Below are 20,370 nucleotides of genomic sequence, written 5' to 3' on the forward strand. Positions count from 1 at the left end.
CATCAATGGTGAAATTTGTCTGTCGTATCCTCTCTTTGAGGAGCTGGCTCTGGGCTCTGTAAGATGGTGTCAGCCTTGTGTCCCTTGACGGTAGATGTGAGATGTAGGCTTCTGTTTTGTTTTTTTCAAGTCCTACTATTCATAATGTCTTCTGTCTCTGGGTCAAAAAACTCCCCTCATCTTGTGAGAAAATGACTCAACCAACTATGGACACAGCAGAGACTGTCCAGCTACCTGTTTTCCTCTAATCATATAGCTGCCTAATTTTCTAACTGACAAGTCAGCTGACAAAGATATGGCCACCTTTTGGGAAGCCTTCCAGAAGAAAGTGTGGCTTCCTCCAATGATGTGCCTCACGACTGTGCAGCTGTTTCAGCTGTACCACTGCCCAGTGCTTCAGCCTTACTGCCCCAGTATCCCAGAGATTCAGCTGCCCAGGAACACAGAGTTGCTATCAGCATTTTCTGGTTCCTCATTGATGGCCCACTTCATCCCCATTGGTGTCCCAGTCTATATCTTCTCTTGGTTCTTGTAGCAGCCCAGCCGACAACTTCGCTTCCTCAGTTGGTAGCCTGACCGATACACGCTCCGAACTCTTAGTTGATTGTTCCTACCCACATCCGTAAATCACACTCTGGTTATGATCTTAAACCACTTCACAGGACTTCATAGGGATTCCATCTGTGCCTATAGCCTGCTGCCGACCACCAGAGGAGTTTCACCTTGGCTGTCATCCAACTGCCCAAATTTCAGAGGGGTTCTGCCTTTGCTGCTGGCCTCTAACCTCAGAAGTCTTACATTTACTGCCAGTCTCACCAGTCTTCTCAGTTTCCAGGTCATCCTCCTGCCCATCCCTCCAGAGCTGCTCTGCTACACTGCTGGCCAACAAGTTATTATTTAGAGTGTCTACACCATTGTTACTATGCCTCTGCCCGGCTTCCAGACCAGCCACATCTGACTCGTCAGCATGGATCTTCATGATTCAGGCCTGCCAAACTCATTGGCATAGCCTCTTTGTCCTCCATCAGTCTTGCCCCCAGGCCACCTGCTTAAGGCATTCAGCTTCACCTCTGTCCTGCCTCTAGGCTGCCTCTGAGGTATCTCATCTGTCCAGTTCCTGAGCCCCTGCTCTGCTTAACTTGTGGCAGATAAAATATGAAATAAAAAGAAAAAAAAAAAATTAAAATGTGGTGTAACTCACTCTAGGGAAGATGGCGGCCAGAGAACAGATCGTCAGGATGAGTAGCAAGACTTCTCCCACTGCAAAGGTGATGTAGTTTGCAATCAACCTGTTCCACAGCACATACATACACAGAAAACTTTGAGAAAAACATACTGGTAGCACTGGTAGCAGTCAACAAGTCTAGACTGTCTAACAGGTTAATGTCATTAACAGGTACATCCAAATGGGGCAGAAAACAATGTTGCAGGGAGAAATATTACAGTGAGTTGAACTATGCTAACTTCTAACTACAGAAGAATGAATGGATATGGGTAAATAGGATAATCCTTTCTTTTGATTTTTAGGTAGACGTCACAGCTACAATGTGACATACCCTAAAGAGGCCATGTGGTGAATAAAAGTGTGAGAAAATTACATGCTGGCCTTGTGAACTGACCAGGGGTCTATGAGTGCCTCCATAGCTGCAGTGAAGAACAGGACCACACAGGAGCAGCAAAAGGCAGCTCCACTCTGTTTCTCCTTCTCCACAGAGTAACGTGTCTCCAGGTCTGGATCCACAAACCTCAGGGAGAGTCTGTTGGTGTGTTTCCCCTTGAGACTGAGGACACAAGAGAATGTCAACACTTAAAGCAAATGTAAAATACCGATCTGATCTAATTTTCAGGGACAAGACACTTACAAACTTTTAGTTCTCCATCTAGGAGATCACATACTGCCTATAGTATTCAGGCCTGGATTCTGTGGAGACCAGTCCATGACCCCCTGCTTTTTATCAGCTGTTTGTCTCTCCAAATATGATTTATGCTTGGGATATGACGCAATATGATGTGCTTGGGATTGTTATCATGCTCAAAAATAAAACCATTCCCAATGACACACTTTCCAAAAGGCATAGCATGTTGAATTAAAACCTGTCTGTACTTTTCAGTATTCATAATCCCGTCAATTTCGGACAGATATGCAGCCCCAAACCAGGACAGACCCTCCACCATGTTTTACTGAAGGCAGCAAGCACTCATTGTTCCATCTCTCTCCAACTCTTCTTCTCACATATTGTTGACAATTGAACCCAAAGATTTCAAACTTGGATTTGTCACTTCAGAATACTCTTTCCACTGATCATTATTCCAATCATTGTGAGCTTTAGCATATCTTTGCCTTTTCACTCTGTTCCACTTCCAAAAAAGTGGTTTCTTGTCTGCTACCCTTCCACAAAGACCATTCCTGATCAAGTTTCTTCAGTAGAAGGATCATCTTGGAAATCCGATGAAGCTGCCTGATGCCGAGTTAGATCCTTGCTAGACTTCTTCTGACCTCTGAAAGATGAAACTCTGAGAAACTTCTCATCAGACTTTTAAAGTTTTTCTCGATCTGCTTGAATGCCACATCTTGCTTATCCGATTTGTAAAATCACCTCAGTTGTGGTGAAGTGCTTTGTGAAACTGACTTCATCTGTTCATCTCTACCGAACACTTGAGAGCCGATAGAATTTACTTTCCACCCAAATAGAAGTACTGATGATGCCATATCAACATCCAGTGTGATGCAAGTGGCAGTCTGTCCAGTAGCTCTCTATAGTGTGTTATTGTTCTTGCTCTTTTTTGCTCTCTTTTCTGCTCTTTCCTTATCCTGTGTCCCTTCTCATTACACCTGCTGTGTCGATATAGTTGGGTGTAGATAATGTCAGCACCCACAACATACCCCACTTACTGAGGCTGCAGAGCCAGCGCCAACTTAAGGCTACTTGGCAAGCAAATTGGTAAAGATACAGGCCTGCGGTTCCTTCTGTGGTTACAGGGAATGTCAACTCACTGATCAATAACACAGACGAACTGGCTGGATTAGTAAATAATGTGAGGCTCAACAGGGAGTGCTGTGCTTCACGAAGGCCTGGCTGAAGCCTAGCGTTCCTGATGTTTATGTGGATCTACTGGGCTTCACTACAGTCTGAGCAGACAAGGACGCCAAGGTAAGAGGGAAAACAAAGGTGAGGGACTCACACTGTTCATTAACACCAAATGACCATCTGCTGCTGCAAGCTTTTAGCTTGTTTTTTTTTTTACATATAGATGCAGCACCCTGAAGCTTTCATGCTCATCTCAGGAGACTTTAACCACATCACACTGGACTCTGCACTGCCAGCTTTTTTTCAGTATATAGACTGTAAACCAGGGCAAATAGGACAATTGACCTTCTGTATGTGAAGTTGTAGAACGCATACACGATTACACCTCTCCCACCACTGGAAAAATCAGACCACAATCTGATTCTGTTCCAGCCTCACTATAAGCCACAAGTAGTAAGGCACCATACGCTCTTTTAGGAACTGGACATCTGAGGTGGAGGCAGCCCTGAGGGACTGTTTCCATTCCACAGTCTGGGGAGTGCTGCAGGAAGTACACACTGAGGACTTAGAAGGGAACACAAGCTGGACCCTCTGAACTGGAAAACATCCTGCCTCATCTCTGGCGTGGAGAAGCCACACCCTCAAGAGCTGAATGGCTTCAGGCCGGTCACCCTGACACCGCCCGTCATGAACACCATGGAGGGTCTGCTGCTACACCACCTAAGGCCTCAGGTCCGTCATGCACCCAACCCACTGCAGTTTGCATACCAGGGGAAAGTGGGATGCCATCCTCCACTTGCTCCGCCGGTGCCTCTCTCACCTTGACAGGGGGGAGCGCTGCTGTGAGGATCATGTTTTTCGATTTCTCCAGTGCCTTCAACACCATCCAGCTCCTGTTCCTGAGAGACAAACTCTCATCACTGTGACAGTGATGGGAGTGGACTCACACCTCGTGCCATGGATTACAGACTGTCTCACTGGGAGACCTCAGTACGTCAGGCTGAGGGATTGCATCTCTGAGACTGTGGTCTGCTCTCCCCTGGCTTGTTCACCTTATGTACCTCGGACTTCGAATACAACTCATTCATGTCACATGCAGACGTTCTCAGATGACACTGCAATTGTGGGGTGTATCGAAAATGAACAGAAGGAGGAGCACACCACTTTTGTTGCATACTGCGGGAGGTCATCATCAAATGGTTAGCGGGTCTCCCCCGGGTTGAATCCCCCTAAACAGGCACACCTCACCAGAACATTTTAGCAGGATCCTCAATCTGCACACCTAGCTCCAATCCACCTGCATACGTTTTTTATTAATAATTTAAAATTGTTCTGGGAACTGCCTCACATTTTAGCAGAAACAGTATATACCATGCCCTTCTTATTAAGGCAGCCAAATGTTGTATTCAACATGTAGTTCAGTGCTCCCTACATGTATGACTGTTCACTGTCACCCCTTTCTCCTTCGACCATCTCACTGCAAGCTCCGATCCACACAAATGTCTCTGATTGCCCTTCTTCCAGCACCTGCACTACCAACTCCACCCACTGCCCAGGAAGTGGCACATCAGCTATACTGTCATTTCCACCTACGGACCTTGTGCAATTAGTTCTAGCTCACACCCGTCTGCTGTCAATTTTAACTATTTAATTAAGGTCCCTCAGCACATCTTTCAGCTCCTGTTTTTAAACCAAAACCTTCAAAATTTGGTCTTTTAATAAGTTGCTTTTATGTCTCTATTTTATTATGACTGAAACAGCGTAATCTGAAGGTGACTGCAGTCCATTTATTGAGGTAACCCCGCTCCCCTCCCGAATTTCACGTTCCATCAAAACTGTCAGGCAGGGAAGGGGGTGCTGCTGTCATCTACAGAAAGGATTTTAAATGTACTCCTGTTTCACCTGGCCATTTTACCTCTTTTGCACACCTTGGTTTTAGGATGTTTTTATCATCTATAGACCCCCCAAATACTTTATCCAAGAGGAGTTTATGTCCAATTTTATGTCAAGATACAGCCAAATTCTCATTTTATGTCATTTTAACATCCATATCTGCTATGCCCCTCTCAGCCACTTGTGACTGATTTTATTGACATTTTAGAATCTTTTAGCCTTAACAAAAAAATTCATGACCCCCCTCACTCGAAAGGTCACACTCTTGATCTGGTCCTTCACTGTGGCCTCAGCCTAGCAAACAACAAAGGATATCTGTGTGTCTGATCATAAAGCAATTTCATTCAATGTCAATTCAACTCAACAACTTCCAAATCACTGTACGCCCGTTTGTGTCCTGGTTTTTAACTCCGCATCTGCTAGGAAGTTTTCTGAGCTTTTCACTACTGCTGTTTTAACTGATTTTAATCCCCATGTACAAGAAAGGACAGAGCCAGCAATTTTTCCCGAGGAGGCTGAGGTCCTTTAGTATCTGCCAGAAACTCCTACAGGTGTTCTACCAGACTGTCATAGCCAGTAACCTCTTCTATGCTGTGGTGTGCCGGGGAAGCAGCACTAAGAAGAAGGACCTCTTGATGCTGGACATGCTGGTCAGGGAAGCTGTCTCGATAGTGGGGGCAGAGCTGGAGATCGTAACATCTGTGGCAGGGGAGAGGACACTTACATGATCTATAACGAACAATGTTCAGAGGGTGATCCCTCTGAACAGCACCTTAAATAGGCAGAGGAGCACGTTCAGTGACAGGCTGCTGTTTCTGTCCTGTTCCACAGACAGGTGGATGAGGTCAATTGTCCCTCAGGCCATACGGCTCTTACGGATCCTCCCTCGGGATCAGTAAAGTACCTATCTGTCTATCTATATCCCATGTCCTCCACACCATTTTTTTCTCCCCTGGACACTAATAAAGGAAACTATGTAAGACTGTTGTTCATTGACTATAGCTCAACATTCAGCACCACTGTTCCATCCAGACTCATCTCAAAGCTCAAGAATCCAAGGCTAAGTCATTCGCGATGCTCCTGACACCCGAGCTTACTGACTGACAGACCACAGAGGGTAAAGTCTGGACAGCACTACTCCAACACCATTACCCTTAACACCGGTGCCCACCAAGGCTGCACCTGAGACCGTGGTTCTACTCCTTTTACACACATAACAGTTCTGCTTCTCACAGCTCCAACGCTACTGTCAAATTTGTGAATGACACAGATCTACAACAATGATGAGTAAGCCTACCTGGATGAAGTGGCAGTACTATCTTCTTGCTGCAGGGACAACAATATGGACCTGAATGTTTCCAAAACCAGGAGATGATACTGGATTTCAAAAAGGAGAGGCTGAGGTCTTATTACACGCCACTCAAGATCTACGGGACTCCAGGCTATGCAGCGACAAGTACCTTGGAGTAATTATCTCTTAGGACTATGGGACAACCCATGTCTCCGCATTAGTGAAGAAGGCTCAGCAGCACTGCAGACAGCTGAGGAAATTCAGCACTTCTGCAACACTGCTGGAGACCATCTAGACAGTAAACATAAAATCTGTCATCTCTGGGAGCATCACAACCTGGTATGGCAACAACAGCTGGCAACAGTGATCTGGTGAACCGTCTGGTGAACACATCACCAGGACTGTACTGGCTGTTCTCCAGTGCATCTACATCAGTTGATGCAAGCCTAGGGAAAGGATCATCAAGGAAACTCATCACCCTAACCATAAACTGTTTCACTGGCTGCCATCAGGGAAGCAGCTTCTTTCAGTGAAGACCCAGACTGAAAGACTGAGAAGAAGCTTCTTTCCCAAAGCCACAAGGGCCATGAATACTGAATCACTGTACTGCAAAGTTGATTCTACTATGACAACTGCTGCTATTGCACTTTAATCTGTTCATGCTGCTTCATAATGTTTATACAACATTTACACTCCGCACCCAATTCTACTACCTCCGTACACAGTTCACCTACCTTTGCCCCTATTGTATAGCATACATATTTCTTTTTACATACTTTATCTACCTATTCATTGTATAGTTTTTGTACAGTTTTATATATTATTTATCTTACTACTACTACTACTTACTTACTACTATTTTTTTAATACTACTTCACTTGCACAGTGAGGGATGTTGCAATAATGTGACATCAGCTAATAACAATGAAGAAAGATCATTAGCTTCATGGATCATTAGTTTTATGGTTCAAAATGTGAGGGTGTTGACTTACGCTTGGACTGTCTCTCTCTCTAGAAGGGCCTCATTGAGAAGCTTGTTGAGCTCCTGTTCATTCTCCTGAGCATCAATCACCCTTTCAGCCAGGTCCCTCAGCCGTAGCCTTCTGCGAGGGTTTGGGAAAGACGGATTCACCACCTGGAGTCCCACAAAGAAAAAGAAATGGAGAATGGGACAAACCCATATTCCATTTCTATGTTTGATATTTACTATAGCAATAAAATGTCAGCAATCACGTCAATCAGTTGGTCTGTCCAAGTAACACTTTAAACAACTGTAAGGAACACCCTCCGAATATATTGTCATTAACATCTTACTACAAGTTTAAGAAACCCAATTTGTCAGATTTCCATCAAGTTGAAACCTTGTCTTTTAATGTTACAATCAATCCCAATTTTCCCTTAACACATAAGAAATATTCAAATATAATGAAATGACTGGCAAGACATTTTTTGAGTATTTTAACAATTAACTCTTTCCATTTTGGGCACTGTCAAAGCAAAATGTCAAAAGTGAACATAAAATAATGTCATAGTTTGATATTAATACGCTCAGCAAATTGACCATGACCATATTTTTAGCTCATCTATTAGTAAGGGTGGCAATCTGGCAGAAACACAATAGACGACAAATTTAATCACAATTACTATCCATAATTTAAATTACCATTGAAATGCCATAGAGACTACAGGCAGACATGAAACATCTATGAATCTCCTACTATAATTCTATGTGCCTGGAGAAACCTTATAGCAGCGCACAAAATTTGTCACTATGTATTTTGTTCCTCACAAAAAACATAGTGGCTGAAGGTTAATGATGTACCAACTGCTGATGGGGTTACTTGGTGAGTTACTCTAGTGCAAGTAAGATACTTTGCAGCTGCTTCATTGATCAGACTGAACCAAAGCAGAGCACTGTGTAACAGCTCTGTGATGGTTTACTTTACATCTGTAAGCAAATGCATTCATGTGAGGAATTGCACTGAAAAGAACCCCTTTAGTCTCTCTTTAGTCTAAAATTTGACTCTTATTACTGCTGCTGTGAGCAGGCCCCTAAGATGAGCTAAATTATCTGAATTTGTGAGTTGTGAGTCAGAAGAAAAAAATTCACCAGAGTGACTCTTTCTGCTTTACATTCTAATCCTTGCATTGATCTCAAGGTTACCCTTGTGTCCAGTTCTTCTGGCTCTTCAGGGGTGGTGCATGCTGTATTAACACTGCCGTTACACTCTGTGGTGTTGATCAACAGCGGCAAGTTTCCATTGGAGGAGGTTACAGACAGCTTCTAATATGAAACAAGCAAAGTACTGAGTGATTGCAATAAAAAGTTGAAAATAGATACATTCCTGAACATATTCATATGTTTTGAAGGCTGAACATACCATTTCTTATGTTTTGGATAGAAGTTATTCAAATGCAGTTTTGAGTAAGAAGTACTTTAAATACATGTTCATCATTTCCCCTGTGCATCAGCTGACTAAATAAGAACATTTGAATATCCAAATATTTGCAGGTTTGACTCACTACACCACTGATGCCATTCTTTCCCACAGGTCCTTTAGGAACAACCACCAGGTATGTGTCGATGCCCCTCTCCCTCAGATAGTCACAGCGGTCACCTCCGTTTCCTGGTTCCACATCAAACTCACCATGAAGACACTCCATGGTACTCTGTGAGATGTGGACGCGACTGGTCAACACATATAGAGGGGTCAAGGATTAGACAGGTCACTGGTCTACCACCTAAAATCAAAGTGCTTCTATATAGTAGTAGTTGTGCAATAGTAGTAACGCATTCACTCAAATTCATTCATACTCATAGTGAATTGCAACAGGAGATTAAATCTTACTTAATTGACACAGTGTAAACAAAAAAACAGAGCAGTGCTAACATTTTAGACTTAAGGGGAAAATTCCAGTTTATTTAAACCTAAGCCTTATGCTTTCATATTTTGGTGTGTAAATGATTCGTATTTAACAAAAGTGCTTGTATGCAATAATTTATTTCCAAAGTCATGGCTGTATATTTAGCTAATTTCTAGCATATAAATGAGGCAACAATTAAAACAACTCACCTTTCACAAGATTTCAATTTCTGTAAGGACCCTTTCCATATTGTTGTCAGAGACTTGGACAAACAATTGACAAAAAAACACTTACAGTAACTTTGACAGTCAAGAAATTCCCCAAAGGATTACAGTGTAACCACTGCAACTATGTCACAGCTGCCAGGTGAAGTAATCTACTGGACCAAATCAAAAACTTGTATGAATCATCACACCAAAATATGAAACTGTATAAAGCTGAAAGTTCTGAAAAATCCTGGTTAATACATACTGCTCTAATTGGAAAGTGTCATGAGATAACTTGCTGTGATTTGGTGCTATATAAATAAACTGTATTGAATTGAAATGAATTGAATTGAATCAACACATATGCCCTGTCAGTCATTAGATACCCCACTGGCATAAGTTGGCTAAAGTCCCGTGATATCAAGACAAGGAAGCTTCTCACTATGCACAAAGGATTTCACCCCAAGTCCAGCACCCTGAGACTGTACACTTAGTGAAATGAGGTTAGCCAAGGACCAGTGAGTGTCAGAGCCACTGTCCAGGGTGAAACAACAAAGATCCAGGAACACATCAGGAAGATGGCCTCCAGAGATGAACTGAATACCTCAGGCAGCAGAAACCTGGCCATGATGAAGAGGAAGAGGATGGAGGGACAAGCCCTTGCACTGCACAGCATGCACCACCGACAGATAAAAGAAGTGGCTGAGATCAAGAAATCATACCAATGGCTGGAGAAGGCTGGATTGAAGGACAACACAGAAGTGCTAATCATGGCTGACAAAATGGTGATGGCGAACCAGCCGGACAATGCGGTGGTCGACAGACACTAGAAGAAGGCAGTGGTGATGAATGTAGCAATCCCAGTGACAGCAACATTAATAAGAAGGAACACAAGAAGAAGAAATGATGTGACGGGTAAAAGCAGTGGTGCCAGTGGTAACTGGGGCACTGGGGGCGGTGACACCCAAACTCGAAGAGTGGCTCCAGCAGGTTCCCGAAACAGCATCAGTGGTCCCTGTTCAGAAGAGTGCAGTCCTAGGAACGGCTAATATAATGCGCAGAACCCTCAAACTCCCAGGCCTCTGGTAGAGGACCCGAGCTTGAGGAAGACACACACACACACACCATCCCAGAGGGGATGAGAGGGGGATTTGTATTCACACACACATATCTATATCTATCTATTTATCCATCTAACTATAGATAGATGGAGAGACAGACAGACAACACTACTGGACAGACACCATTCGAGTGAGTGCTGTTTCTCTGTCTGCTGGATATGTACACAGTTACTTGTCTGATAACATATATGTGCTGCTATGGCCAAATTTTTACATGCATGATATAAATGCTGCACTAACAGAAAATTAAGTTTATTTGAAAAACCTGACCAAAAGAGAGGTACTGCATGGAGTTACTATGTTTTCTTACCCTGGAATGCCTCCAGCCTCCATTTTATTGGCCACAGTTACGTCTGTCGACCAGACGTCATATTGCCAGCGTTTCTGACCCAGCACTCCCCCAAGGACTGTACCACTGTGAACTCCAACCCGCATATCAACATCTGTCTGGGTTTTCTCTCTGACATACCTGCAGTTGGTTTACAAAGCAATCACATTCAATAAAAAGCAACAAGAGGCACAACTAGAGTTTGTTATTGGTACAATCACAAATCCAGCTATTTCAAAAGACTGACTACCATGACACTACAAACATACCGTCATTTAGAACATCAAGAACACCAAAACCAAAGTAAATCCATTCATGTACACTTGTCTGGAATTCAAAATGTTGCATCACAATTGATTTCATCTTAATGACTCATTGTCACCCAGTGTTTAATTCACTTCATTTCCCAGCTGTAGTTCAGAGAGTCAATAACACTTTAACTTTACTAACTTTTAGTAACTTCCTCTGCAGTTACTGATTTGACTGATAGATCCCGCCCTGCAACCCCCCCGCCCCCGTACTCACGATATGGCCTCCACCATGGCCAGGCCCATCATGATGGAGCAGGCAGCATGGTCCTCTCTGTAGTCTGGCAGCCCGCAGATACAGTAGTAGCAATCTCCCAGGATCTTGATCCTTAGCTGATGATATTTCTGATTGGGTAGATAAGGTTCAGTCAGATCCAAGAACATATCGTCCTTATCCATCTTTCTTTTTAGCAGTTATAGCAGTCATATAGTTATATGAAGGAATGGCTGACATTTCATAAAGTCTGTCATTGTTTTTAGGGATCTTACAGTGATGCAGGGTAAACAGCAGAAATACACATTGTTCATATTACAAAGTCATCTACCAGGAAAGTTGGCTTGCATGTATGTCATTGGCCAATACAGCAGGTTGTTAAATTATGTCACATTGCTTTTGAGCCTGGCATACCCTTTTTGATGGATGTGTTAGTGTTAAAGTTTCAAATATGGACATATGGTCATTTCCCACTGCTTCTTGGCCATATGCTAAGACAGGTTAATTGCCCACCGACTCTAGTTTCATAATTGAGACACAATTAAGACAGGTCAAACCTTCTAATAACAAACACTAACGATTTTTACGCAAAACAAGGACTGTGGCTTTTGTCTCAACTCTTCCCAGCCAGTGCGGAGAGGACTAATAATAGCAGATATGACAATGGTATTGGTTGTTTCTCAGCAAGAAAGACAATATTTCCCAAAATGTTGAAGAACTGAGTTACAGCTTTATGTTAACTTACATATTGCAAACTGTGTTTTAATCCACACAGAGAAGTTTACAGGTCTGAAATTAGGGAAAAAAAATGTGCATCTCATTAGTATTAGTGTCAGGAGGCACTCTGAGTTTAGGTATCAGGGGAGAAAACGACAGCCCTGAGAAGTCCTACTTGTTTAAGAGAAGTTTTTATATAAATATTTAAAAATACAATATTATAATAATAAAATAATATCATTATAATAATTGATAATTATTCAGGTGTGTGTAATCTTTATAAAATCTCTTGATGACTAGCACAGTATGAACAAGGGCTTTATCACCACTGGCTGGATCACAAGATCATTTCTTCTTATACAACTTGACTTAATGACCACATATAATAACTTAAAATGATGCCATAGCATATATTATGGATATGACATATGTATTATTCTAAATGTCAGTCAGAATATTCAACCATTTCTTGTAAGGCTGATCAATGTCCTCATGAAAATTTGTACAAGTTTACACCCGGAATAAATAAATCACTGATGTTGGGTGACAGTGTAAAACTCACAGCAGCCAGTTTGTCAAAGCGGGCAAAGAGCTCATTGAGCAGTTTGACCAGTTCTTGAGCGCTGCAGGACGACGACAGCTGGGTGAAGCCGACAATGTCAGCAAACAAAATACTGCACAACAGCAAGAGACAAGAATGCACATCAGTACTGACATCATGCTGCTATAGTCAAATACACTATGCTCCATATACATTTTCACTGTTTCAAGTGAATTACAAGTGAATTACAAAAGATGCATAGACATGGTATTTATTTTACCACTTTACCAGTCTGCTACCTGTGCCATATTGTGTGCCACACTGAAATAGAATGAAAACTAGACCTAGATGGCAAAACCCAAAACTGTGCCATTCATTCTGAACTTGTAGAGGTGAATCGACTTTTTAATTTAATTTAATTAACTTTAAAACAATTTTTAAAGTTATGCACCCTTTTTAACATATCAGTCAATATCATATGGATATGTATAGTTTCTGTTGACTAAATAAACAAAAAAAAGAATAGTAGATGCCCATATGAACACTGAAGCATGTTTGTCCTGTTGTAATCATCCCCCTGTTTAAACTGGCCATTAAGCGATCCTTTTAGACTTCAATCCTCTGACTTATACAAGTATAGTGAATATTTTTGAAACTCAAGTGTGTTTAACACAAATTCCCCGGCTTTGTTACTGTTACGCTGGAATATATTGACTTCATTTGAATGAGAGCGGCTAATAAAACCTCATATTGACCTTGCACAGAACAAGAACTACAGAACTTTATCCTCTGTAACTTACATCTAAAGCACATTAAGTAAGAAGGGCTCTGAAAAAGACATCATTGATCTCAATGGGACTAACCTGGTTAAAACAATGAATGTACATATGGGCACCTGTCTCTTGGTTTTTACCTGACATTTTCATGTCTGTACATGTACATGGTGTTGAACTGCTGCATCTCTTTCTGACTAGGCTCCTTCTTCATGTCCTGAAGCATCTCATCAGCTATGTGCTTTGGAAGGATGGAGAGCAGCAGACGTTCCTGTGGAGACAAGGACAGACACAGACAACATCATACACAGCTGCTGACAATAATACTTCTGTTAAATCAAAAAGATTCTAAAGAATCATTCATTATTAGTGGCAGGTGAGCTAAACAAACAACACCTGCACAAATATAACAGCAACTGCTGGTTGTTAGGAAGATGGTACCCGTTTGGAAAATTAAAATTTTAACATATTGCCCAACCTTAGTACACATGGTGTACACAGCTGTCTTTGAAGAGAGCACTGTTTACAGAACGGACTCAAAGTGTAAGTGAGTGCGGCTGCAGAGATCCAGTACACAGTGGCACAGACTCAAACAGACGTAAACGTAAGGCTAGCATCACCAGCTAGCTTGGTAGCTTGGTCTAAACCATATGTTTTCTTACCATTAAATGAAGCCACCCCACCCTACTATTGTTCCCATGCTGCTCAGACTACTAAACAGGGTGAAGGCAAAGAGGACTGCCCACCAACCAGAAGGTTGGTGGCTCGATCTCCAGCTCCTTTAATCTGCATGTGTCTTTGAGCAAGACAATCGAACCCCAAAGTGCTACTGATGCTACGCCATCGGCGTGTGAATGTGTGTGAATGGTTAAACAAATGCTTTCCGATGGATACCAGCCTCTGCCGGTATCAGTGTGTGAATAAGTGAAAGCGACAGTAGTGTAAAAGCACTGCAATGGTCAGTGGTCAAATTTCAATCAATTCTCCCAACAACATATCAAATGTAATTCATTTGAGGGTCTGATATTAAAACCATCTCCATTAACAAAAAATTGCCTTGTCCAGGGAACTGGATTTCATTGCGTGGTACTCTGTATAGCACCAGACCCTTACTCCCAAATATTAGAAGAGTTTAAAGATTTTATCTCAGATCTTGTCATTAATTCCAGTAACATCTTAGCTACTGGTTATTTTAATATTCAGCTGAACAGGGGCCCAGATCCTCGAAGTAAAGTTATTTTGACACCTGTTGCTACTTTTGGGCTCCATGAACCTACAACCCTGCATGCTTTCTGTCTCATCTGCAGTGTAAGACCAATTTCTAGTCACCTTTGAAGCAACTGTGATGTTGACTCCTTGCATTAGTCTGACAATGTTAAGTGTAATCAGTGATCAGTTTATTTGGTCCTGGCTCCTTTTATGATAGCAACTGAGCCTGTGGAAAATGAAAAAGACTTGCGTAATAATGACTTAGATTTAGTGACTGCTACACTTCGTCATTCAGTTGCACCTGTCTCTGACAATAAAGGAAGTCTACAAGCTGGTTTACAGACAAACAATTTCTTAAGCTAGCCAACAGGAAGTTGTAATGTAAATTTTGTAAATCAAAACCAGGAACTGTAAACCATGCCTGGCATGAGTGTGTACTGAATTATAAGCCTGCTCTTAATAGTGCAAAACAGTATTTCTTTTCCCTAATCAGCAACAATTAAGAAAATCCTAGATTTGTTTTTTGACACTGTTGCTAAACTTACTCCTCTCAAGACCATCACAGCCCCCCCTTCTGGACCCCCTGCAGTTTGCCTACAGAGCCAACAGGTCTGTAGATGATGCAGTCAACTTGACTCTTCATCTCTTGACACTTCATCCTGCAGCATCTGGACTCCCCAGGAACCTATGCTAGGATCTGAATGCCTCAGATAGGCACGAAGGATCAAGCATGTCTGTCCCCATCTGCCGGTGGATCACTGACTTCCTGACAGACAGGAAACAGCATGTGAGGCTGGGGAAGAATGTCTCAGACACCCGGACCATTAGCACCGGTACACCCGCCCCCCTCAAAGTATGTGTACTTCCCCCTCTGCTCTTCTCCCTCTACACCAACTGGTGTCCTGGTGCGGCAACAACAACCTGGAGCTGAACGCCCAGAAGACAGTGGAGATGATCATAGACTTTCGGAAAGTGCCAGCTCCATCGCTCCCATTCCATTATGTACCTTATCTTATATGTTTTGCACAATTAACTGCACTTTATAACTCATGTTTTGGGTAGTAATCTGTTCCCATTTGTTTACACTGTAGCTTTTAGTCTCTTGTTTTAACACAAACAGTCAATCTGGTCTACCTGGTTTCTTTGCACTTCATTATACTATTACTATTATATTTGCTATCAGTATAGTTTTATTATCTGAATCTCTCCTACAGCTAAGCCTTGTTTGTTTACTTTTTGACTAACCTACATTGCTGTAATGTGCTACTGGAAGTTTGAATATCTCTTGGGATCATTCCAGTAGTCTATCTATCTATCTGAGCTATGGCTAGCTTTAGATTTAGCCACTTTTCCTTTGCTAGCTTGTTCAACTGGTTAGTGGTGTTTTAAGCGTCTGATTGGGTTTATTGTTCCAAACGTTTTCACGGTAGTCCCCCATGGTTTAATTTAGTCTTATGTACAAATCATGAGCTTAGCGACTTATTCACTCACAGTGAGGAACTTCCACGCCAAAGACATGAAAGTGTGCAGCTCTGAGCCTGCAACGTTACCACCTGTGCCACTGTGCATATGACGTGTGGCGCATGTGTAAAATTGAACGACTTGGAATCACAGATACAGCATATTGACCAACTGCTTCCTGGTCTGGGCTGAGTACGCTGAAAGGCCAATTCCAGTACCTGACCAGTCAGTTGGTACATCTCTACTGAATACCACAAATTTATCACTTACAACTGGTATGACTCCCACTAGCTTTAAGACCGCAATAAACCCATACTTAAGAAAACACAACTTGATCCACTCTCAAGCCCAGATCTAACCTTCCATTCTTTTCAAAGGTACTAAAAAGAGTTGCTTCTTTGCAACTATCAGCCAGCTAATTAATAGGTTTTTTTGAACCCTTTCAATTTGCCTAAAACTGCACTCTTAAATCATCTCAAAAGCCAATTTGATTCAGCTTAAGCAATGTCCATCTCAAAGAACAGTGTGTTTTGTACATACAATAACAATAAAAAAAATAAATTATATATATAATAACAATAATACATCAATATTTAATGTTATGCAGTACCTCAGAGCTCTGTCATTGGCTCTTTACTCTCATCTCCATACATTTAACGTTCTGACCAAATCATACACAAATATGGAATAATTTTTCATTGCTACCCCAACGACACTCAACTCTATGTACTGGTAAAGGTAGATGATCGTTCTCAAATTACAAATTAAGGCTTGCTTGTCTGTGAGATGCTAGTCTTTGGCCCACTTTGTCAAAGACATCAGTTTTATCAAATAACAGCAACTCTTGATAACTGTTATTTCTTGATCCAACCCTCTCTTTTGATGAGTAAATTAAAAATAAACAAGATTTCATTTATTTCGTCATATAGCTACAATTTCCACATAGCATTTTCTGTCCATGGCTAATGCAAAAATCTTATATGCTTATTTAAATGCCTTTGTTCATCCAAATTCGATTATTGTAATGTGACGTTGTCTGATCTACTGCATGCAAGCACTAAAGTCTTCAAATGGTTAAGAATGCTGCAGCTATAATCTTAGTAATCTAATCTTAGAAACGTATTAATTTACACCAGTCTTACTTGTCTTCCTATTCATGTCAAATAATGACTTACAAAATTGTAAATTGGCTTGATCCTTCGTGCCTATCTGATCTCATTCAACCTTTTGTCCTGCCCGGTTCATTATGCTATTTCTGTCCCTTGCATGTCTGTCTGCCATGATAGACTGATCTCTCATCTGTGGCTACTCCTTAGATTTCTTCCATTTTTCCCTGTTAAAAGGGTTTTTTGGGTATCAGTGGTCTAAGGACAGGTGGTGTCCTACACTGTACAGATTGTAAAGTCCACTGAAGCATTGTAACTGCGACTTTAGGCTATATCAATAAAAGTGACTTGACTTAAATACATACAACCCTAATTACAAAAAAGTTGTGATGCTGTGGAAAATAAATAAAACAGACATAGTCATAATTTGCCAATCCTTTCTGAAAACAGTACAAAGAGAATGTATTTAAAGTTTGACTTCATCAACTTGAATTTGTAAACATATGCTTATTCTGAATTTAATGCCAGCAACACATTTCAAACAAGTTGGTAAAGGGACAACAGAAGTAAGAGTGCTCTGATCAGGATTTTTGGGTCTAATCACCAATTGCCGGAGGCAGTTTGTCGCCAAACTGATTGCTGAATATTAAAAACACCATTACAATGATCAGGAAATAAATAACATAATATGCTCAACTCAACAGAATTTTCTGTCTCAGTCTTTGTGCCCCGAAGCCACCACTCCACCACTTCATCACTGCTGTATCAGGTTACTTATCACGAGTTTGGTACACTGACATAAGGTGTCTGCAACTCCAAATTCAAAGTACTTTTACCTCCAAACTGTAATCACCTTAAGTATTTACGTACCTTTATTAACCATAAACTTGTAGTGTCATCACATTAAACTGCAGTTCACTGTTTAATGCTTCATGTCTTGATGTATTTAGCTCTGCGGTAACCAAGCAACTCTGTCAGTTGTTAGTACCCTTAGCTGAGCAGACCACAGGGCTCTGGTACTCACCTGTTGTGAACAGCTAACAATTAACCAGTGCTCTCCTTCTGTCAATTTCAGTATGGATTTGCTGTGCCCTCTTGGTTTAACAAGCTCAACATATTTGTAGTTTGTGACTAAGAGAATAAATGGATACAATAATGTGGAAACATTTCATAACCTTCATATTTTCATAGGCCTTGTGCTGAGGAACCAGCCAGTGTAACTATGGTAACAACATGAGAAGACACGCAGTGTTGTGGTCAGGACTTGGTTCAGTTTATCATTTATTAAGTAATAGTCTGTTCGTCCCAAACACATTCTCTATAGCATATTTGGCTAAGGATGCTGTTGAGGATGACGGGATGCCATTCAAGTTATGCAGTAAGCTATTGCATTTAGCGTCACCTACACAAACTGTCTCACATCTTTATTTGATTAGTCCGGTCAAATTATTTAGAACAAAAATCGGCCAATAATGGTCTACTTGTTTGGAATGCTGCTTGGAACATTCCACAGGTAAACAGTTTCATTGGTAATAGGGGATAGTATCGTGATTAGGTAAGAAAGAGGGTCAACTGCTACACAAGCAAGGACGAGTTGAGGTTCAATAATTTGTCAAACACATGATAGTATAAATGATATTACCTCATGGACTAGGACACATTCCATAAAAATGTCATCAAAACAGTTTTCAATTTTGTTGTTATTTGGGAATCACAACTGTTTTAAAAACAACCTTTCATATATACATATATACACAGGGTGTAAATGGAGGATGGAGACAGGGTGGCGTTATGCCAGCTTTCAATATTCTTATCAAAACTTGACAGAGAGACAGAGAAGCAACAAACAGGTGAGCAGGCTGGCTCTGTGATTACAGCTGACACAATCTCAGGCAGCCGGTTACCATGGCACCTAGCAGCGACCGGATGCTCCTTGATTGGTTGGCGGGCCATTGTATCCCTGCAGCCCATACTTCCCATTAGTATGCGGTTAGTTTCTTCCTCTTGCCTCTTGCTTGTTCTCTCACTTATCACAACACCCTCACTCTCTTCTATATTCTCCTCTATAATTACCCTATCTACTCTCACTCTCTCACTTGCTCTCTCTGTTCCTTCTCTGCCTTTTTCTTGCTTCTTCACTCTGCATGATGCAAACCATCTGTTCCATAAATAGTAATGATATAGAATACCCAGTGGCCAGATGTGAGGAGAGGAGGGGAGCTGACTGCCTGTGCGAGCTCAAACACACATAAGACAGCCAAACAAACTGACTGACACATGCACACAGCAGATGTTTACCATGCTTATCTCTCTTACACTAACTTAGCTAATTAGCACTTCACACAAAGTACAGCTGAGGTCACTGGGAAATTTGTTTTGAAGGTATTTGGTCAAAAACTAAAGTCTTGGACTGATGAGGCTGCTTCCGAAGTTTGATTTGAACTGGACAAATCTAGATGATACCAACATCAATCTCAGATGTTTGGATGTAACAGTGTATCATTCTGATTCTGGGCACAAGTACATTTCCCTTAACTCACAAGTATAAGCACAGAACATTATACTGCTTGACCTGTTGCTGGCTTTGTTCCTCCAGGTTGAGTTTGACCTCCAGTGACTGTCTTGCCTCCAGAAAGGCCTTCCGATGCTTCCTGTCAGCCATGTAGTATGACATGATACCCACTGTGATGGCGCATACATAGATCACAATGTTGGCCAGCAGCTTGAAAATAAAAAGAATACAGCAGTTAGGAATCAATATTTAATGAATATGAGCACAATAAAGGCATCATAAGGCACTACAGGAAGTTTTCAGACATCTACTTCTGATAAAAATCTTTTCAACATTGACAAAGTGAAGAACAGATAGGTCTTCATTCAAATTTGCAGAAAATGTAAATTAAAATGTCCACAAAAGCATGAAGAGAAGATGCAGATCAGAGTTTCCATCACCTACTGCTATGTGAATAAAGAGGACACAACAATATCATATCATTTAAAAGAGCTCCCATTCAAGGTCAAATGGTGAAAAACCATGTGGAAAATATGATGCACATAGGGATTTGTTGCCTGTTGGAATTCTGCCTGACACCGTTAATGTTTACATTTCGCCCATTCCCTAGCATGATGTAAACATGAATGCCGTCCTCTTCGGCTGGGCTGAGTTGTTAGCTAACTTTGTTAGCAAATCTCTCGTCTGTGAGTTGATGCATGCTTCATTCTGCAGTGATACAGAAAGAGAATTCTTAGTACATGATACTGCCCACAACAAAGTCTACGTATTATCTTAGATTATCTTGGTTAACTAG

At 41.5% G+C, this 20,370-nt stretch overlaps 1 protein-coding gene across 2 annotated transcripts in view; it reads right to left on the bottom strand.

Annotated features, from left to right (window-relative positions):
• Nucleotides 1-20,370, bottom strand: part of adcy3a (adenylate cyclase 3a) — a 45,264-nt gene that overhangs the window by 13,004 nt on the left and 11,890 nt on the right. The window contains exons 3-12 of one of the 2 annotated variants that reach the window (XM_046398939.1): nucleotides 19,635-19,784; nucleotides 13,427-13,557; nucleotides 12,535-12,646; nucleotides 11,259-11,386; nucleotides 10,716-10,874; nucleotides 8,737-8,902; nucleotides 8,378-8,494; nucleotides 7,206-7,348; nucleotides 1,620-1,781; nucleotides 1,202-1,289 (exon numbers count right to left, since the gene is read on the bottom strand). In XM_046398939.1, the coding sequence (XP_046254895.1) occupies nucleotides 1,202-1,289; nucleotides 1,620-1,781; nucleotides 7,206-7,348; nucleotides 8,378-8,494; nucleotides 8,737-8,902; nucleotides 10,716-10,874; nucleotides 11,259-11,386; nucleotides 12,535-12,646; nucleotides 13,427-13,557; nucleotides 19,635-19,784 (1,356 nt within the window). Of the gene's footprint in view, nucleotides 1-1,201; nucleotides 1,290-1,619; nucleotides 1,782-7,205; nucleotides 7,349-8,377; nucleotides 8,498-8,736; nucleotides 8,903-10,715; nucleotides 10,875-11,258; nucleotides 11,387-12,534; nucleotides 12,647-13,426; nucleotides 13,558-19,634; nucleotides 19,785-20,370 lie in introns of both variants that reach the window. The other variant, XM_046398938.1, reaches the window with a different exon arrangement.

Source organism: Scatophagus argus, chromosome 9, assembly GCF_020382885.2.
Source record: "Scatophagus argus isolate fScaArg1 chromosome 9, fScaArg1.pri, whole genome shotgun sequence".
NCBI lineage: Eukaryota > Metazoa > Chordata > Actinopteri > Scatophagidae > Scatophagus > Scatophagus argus.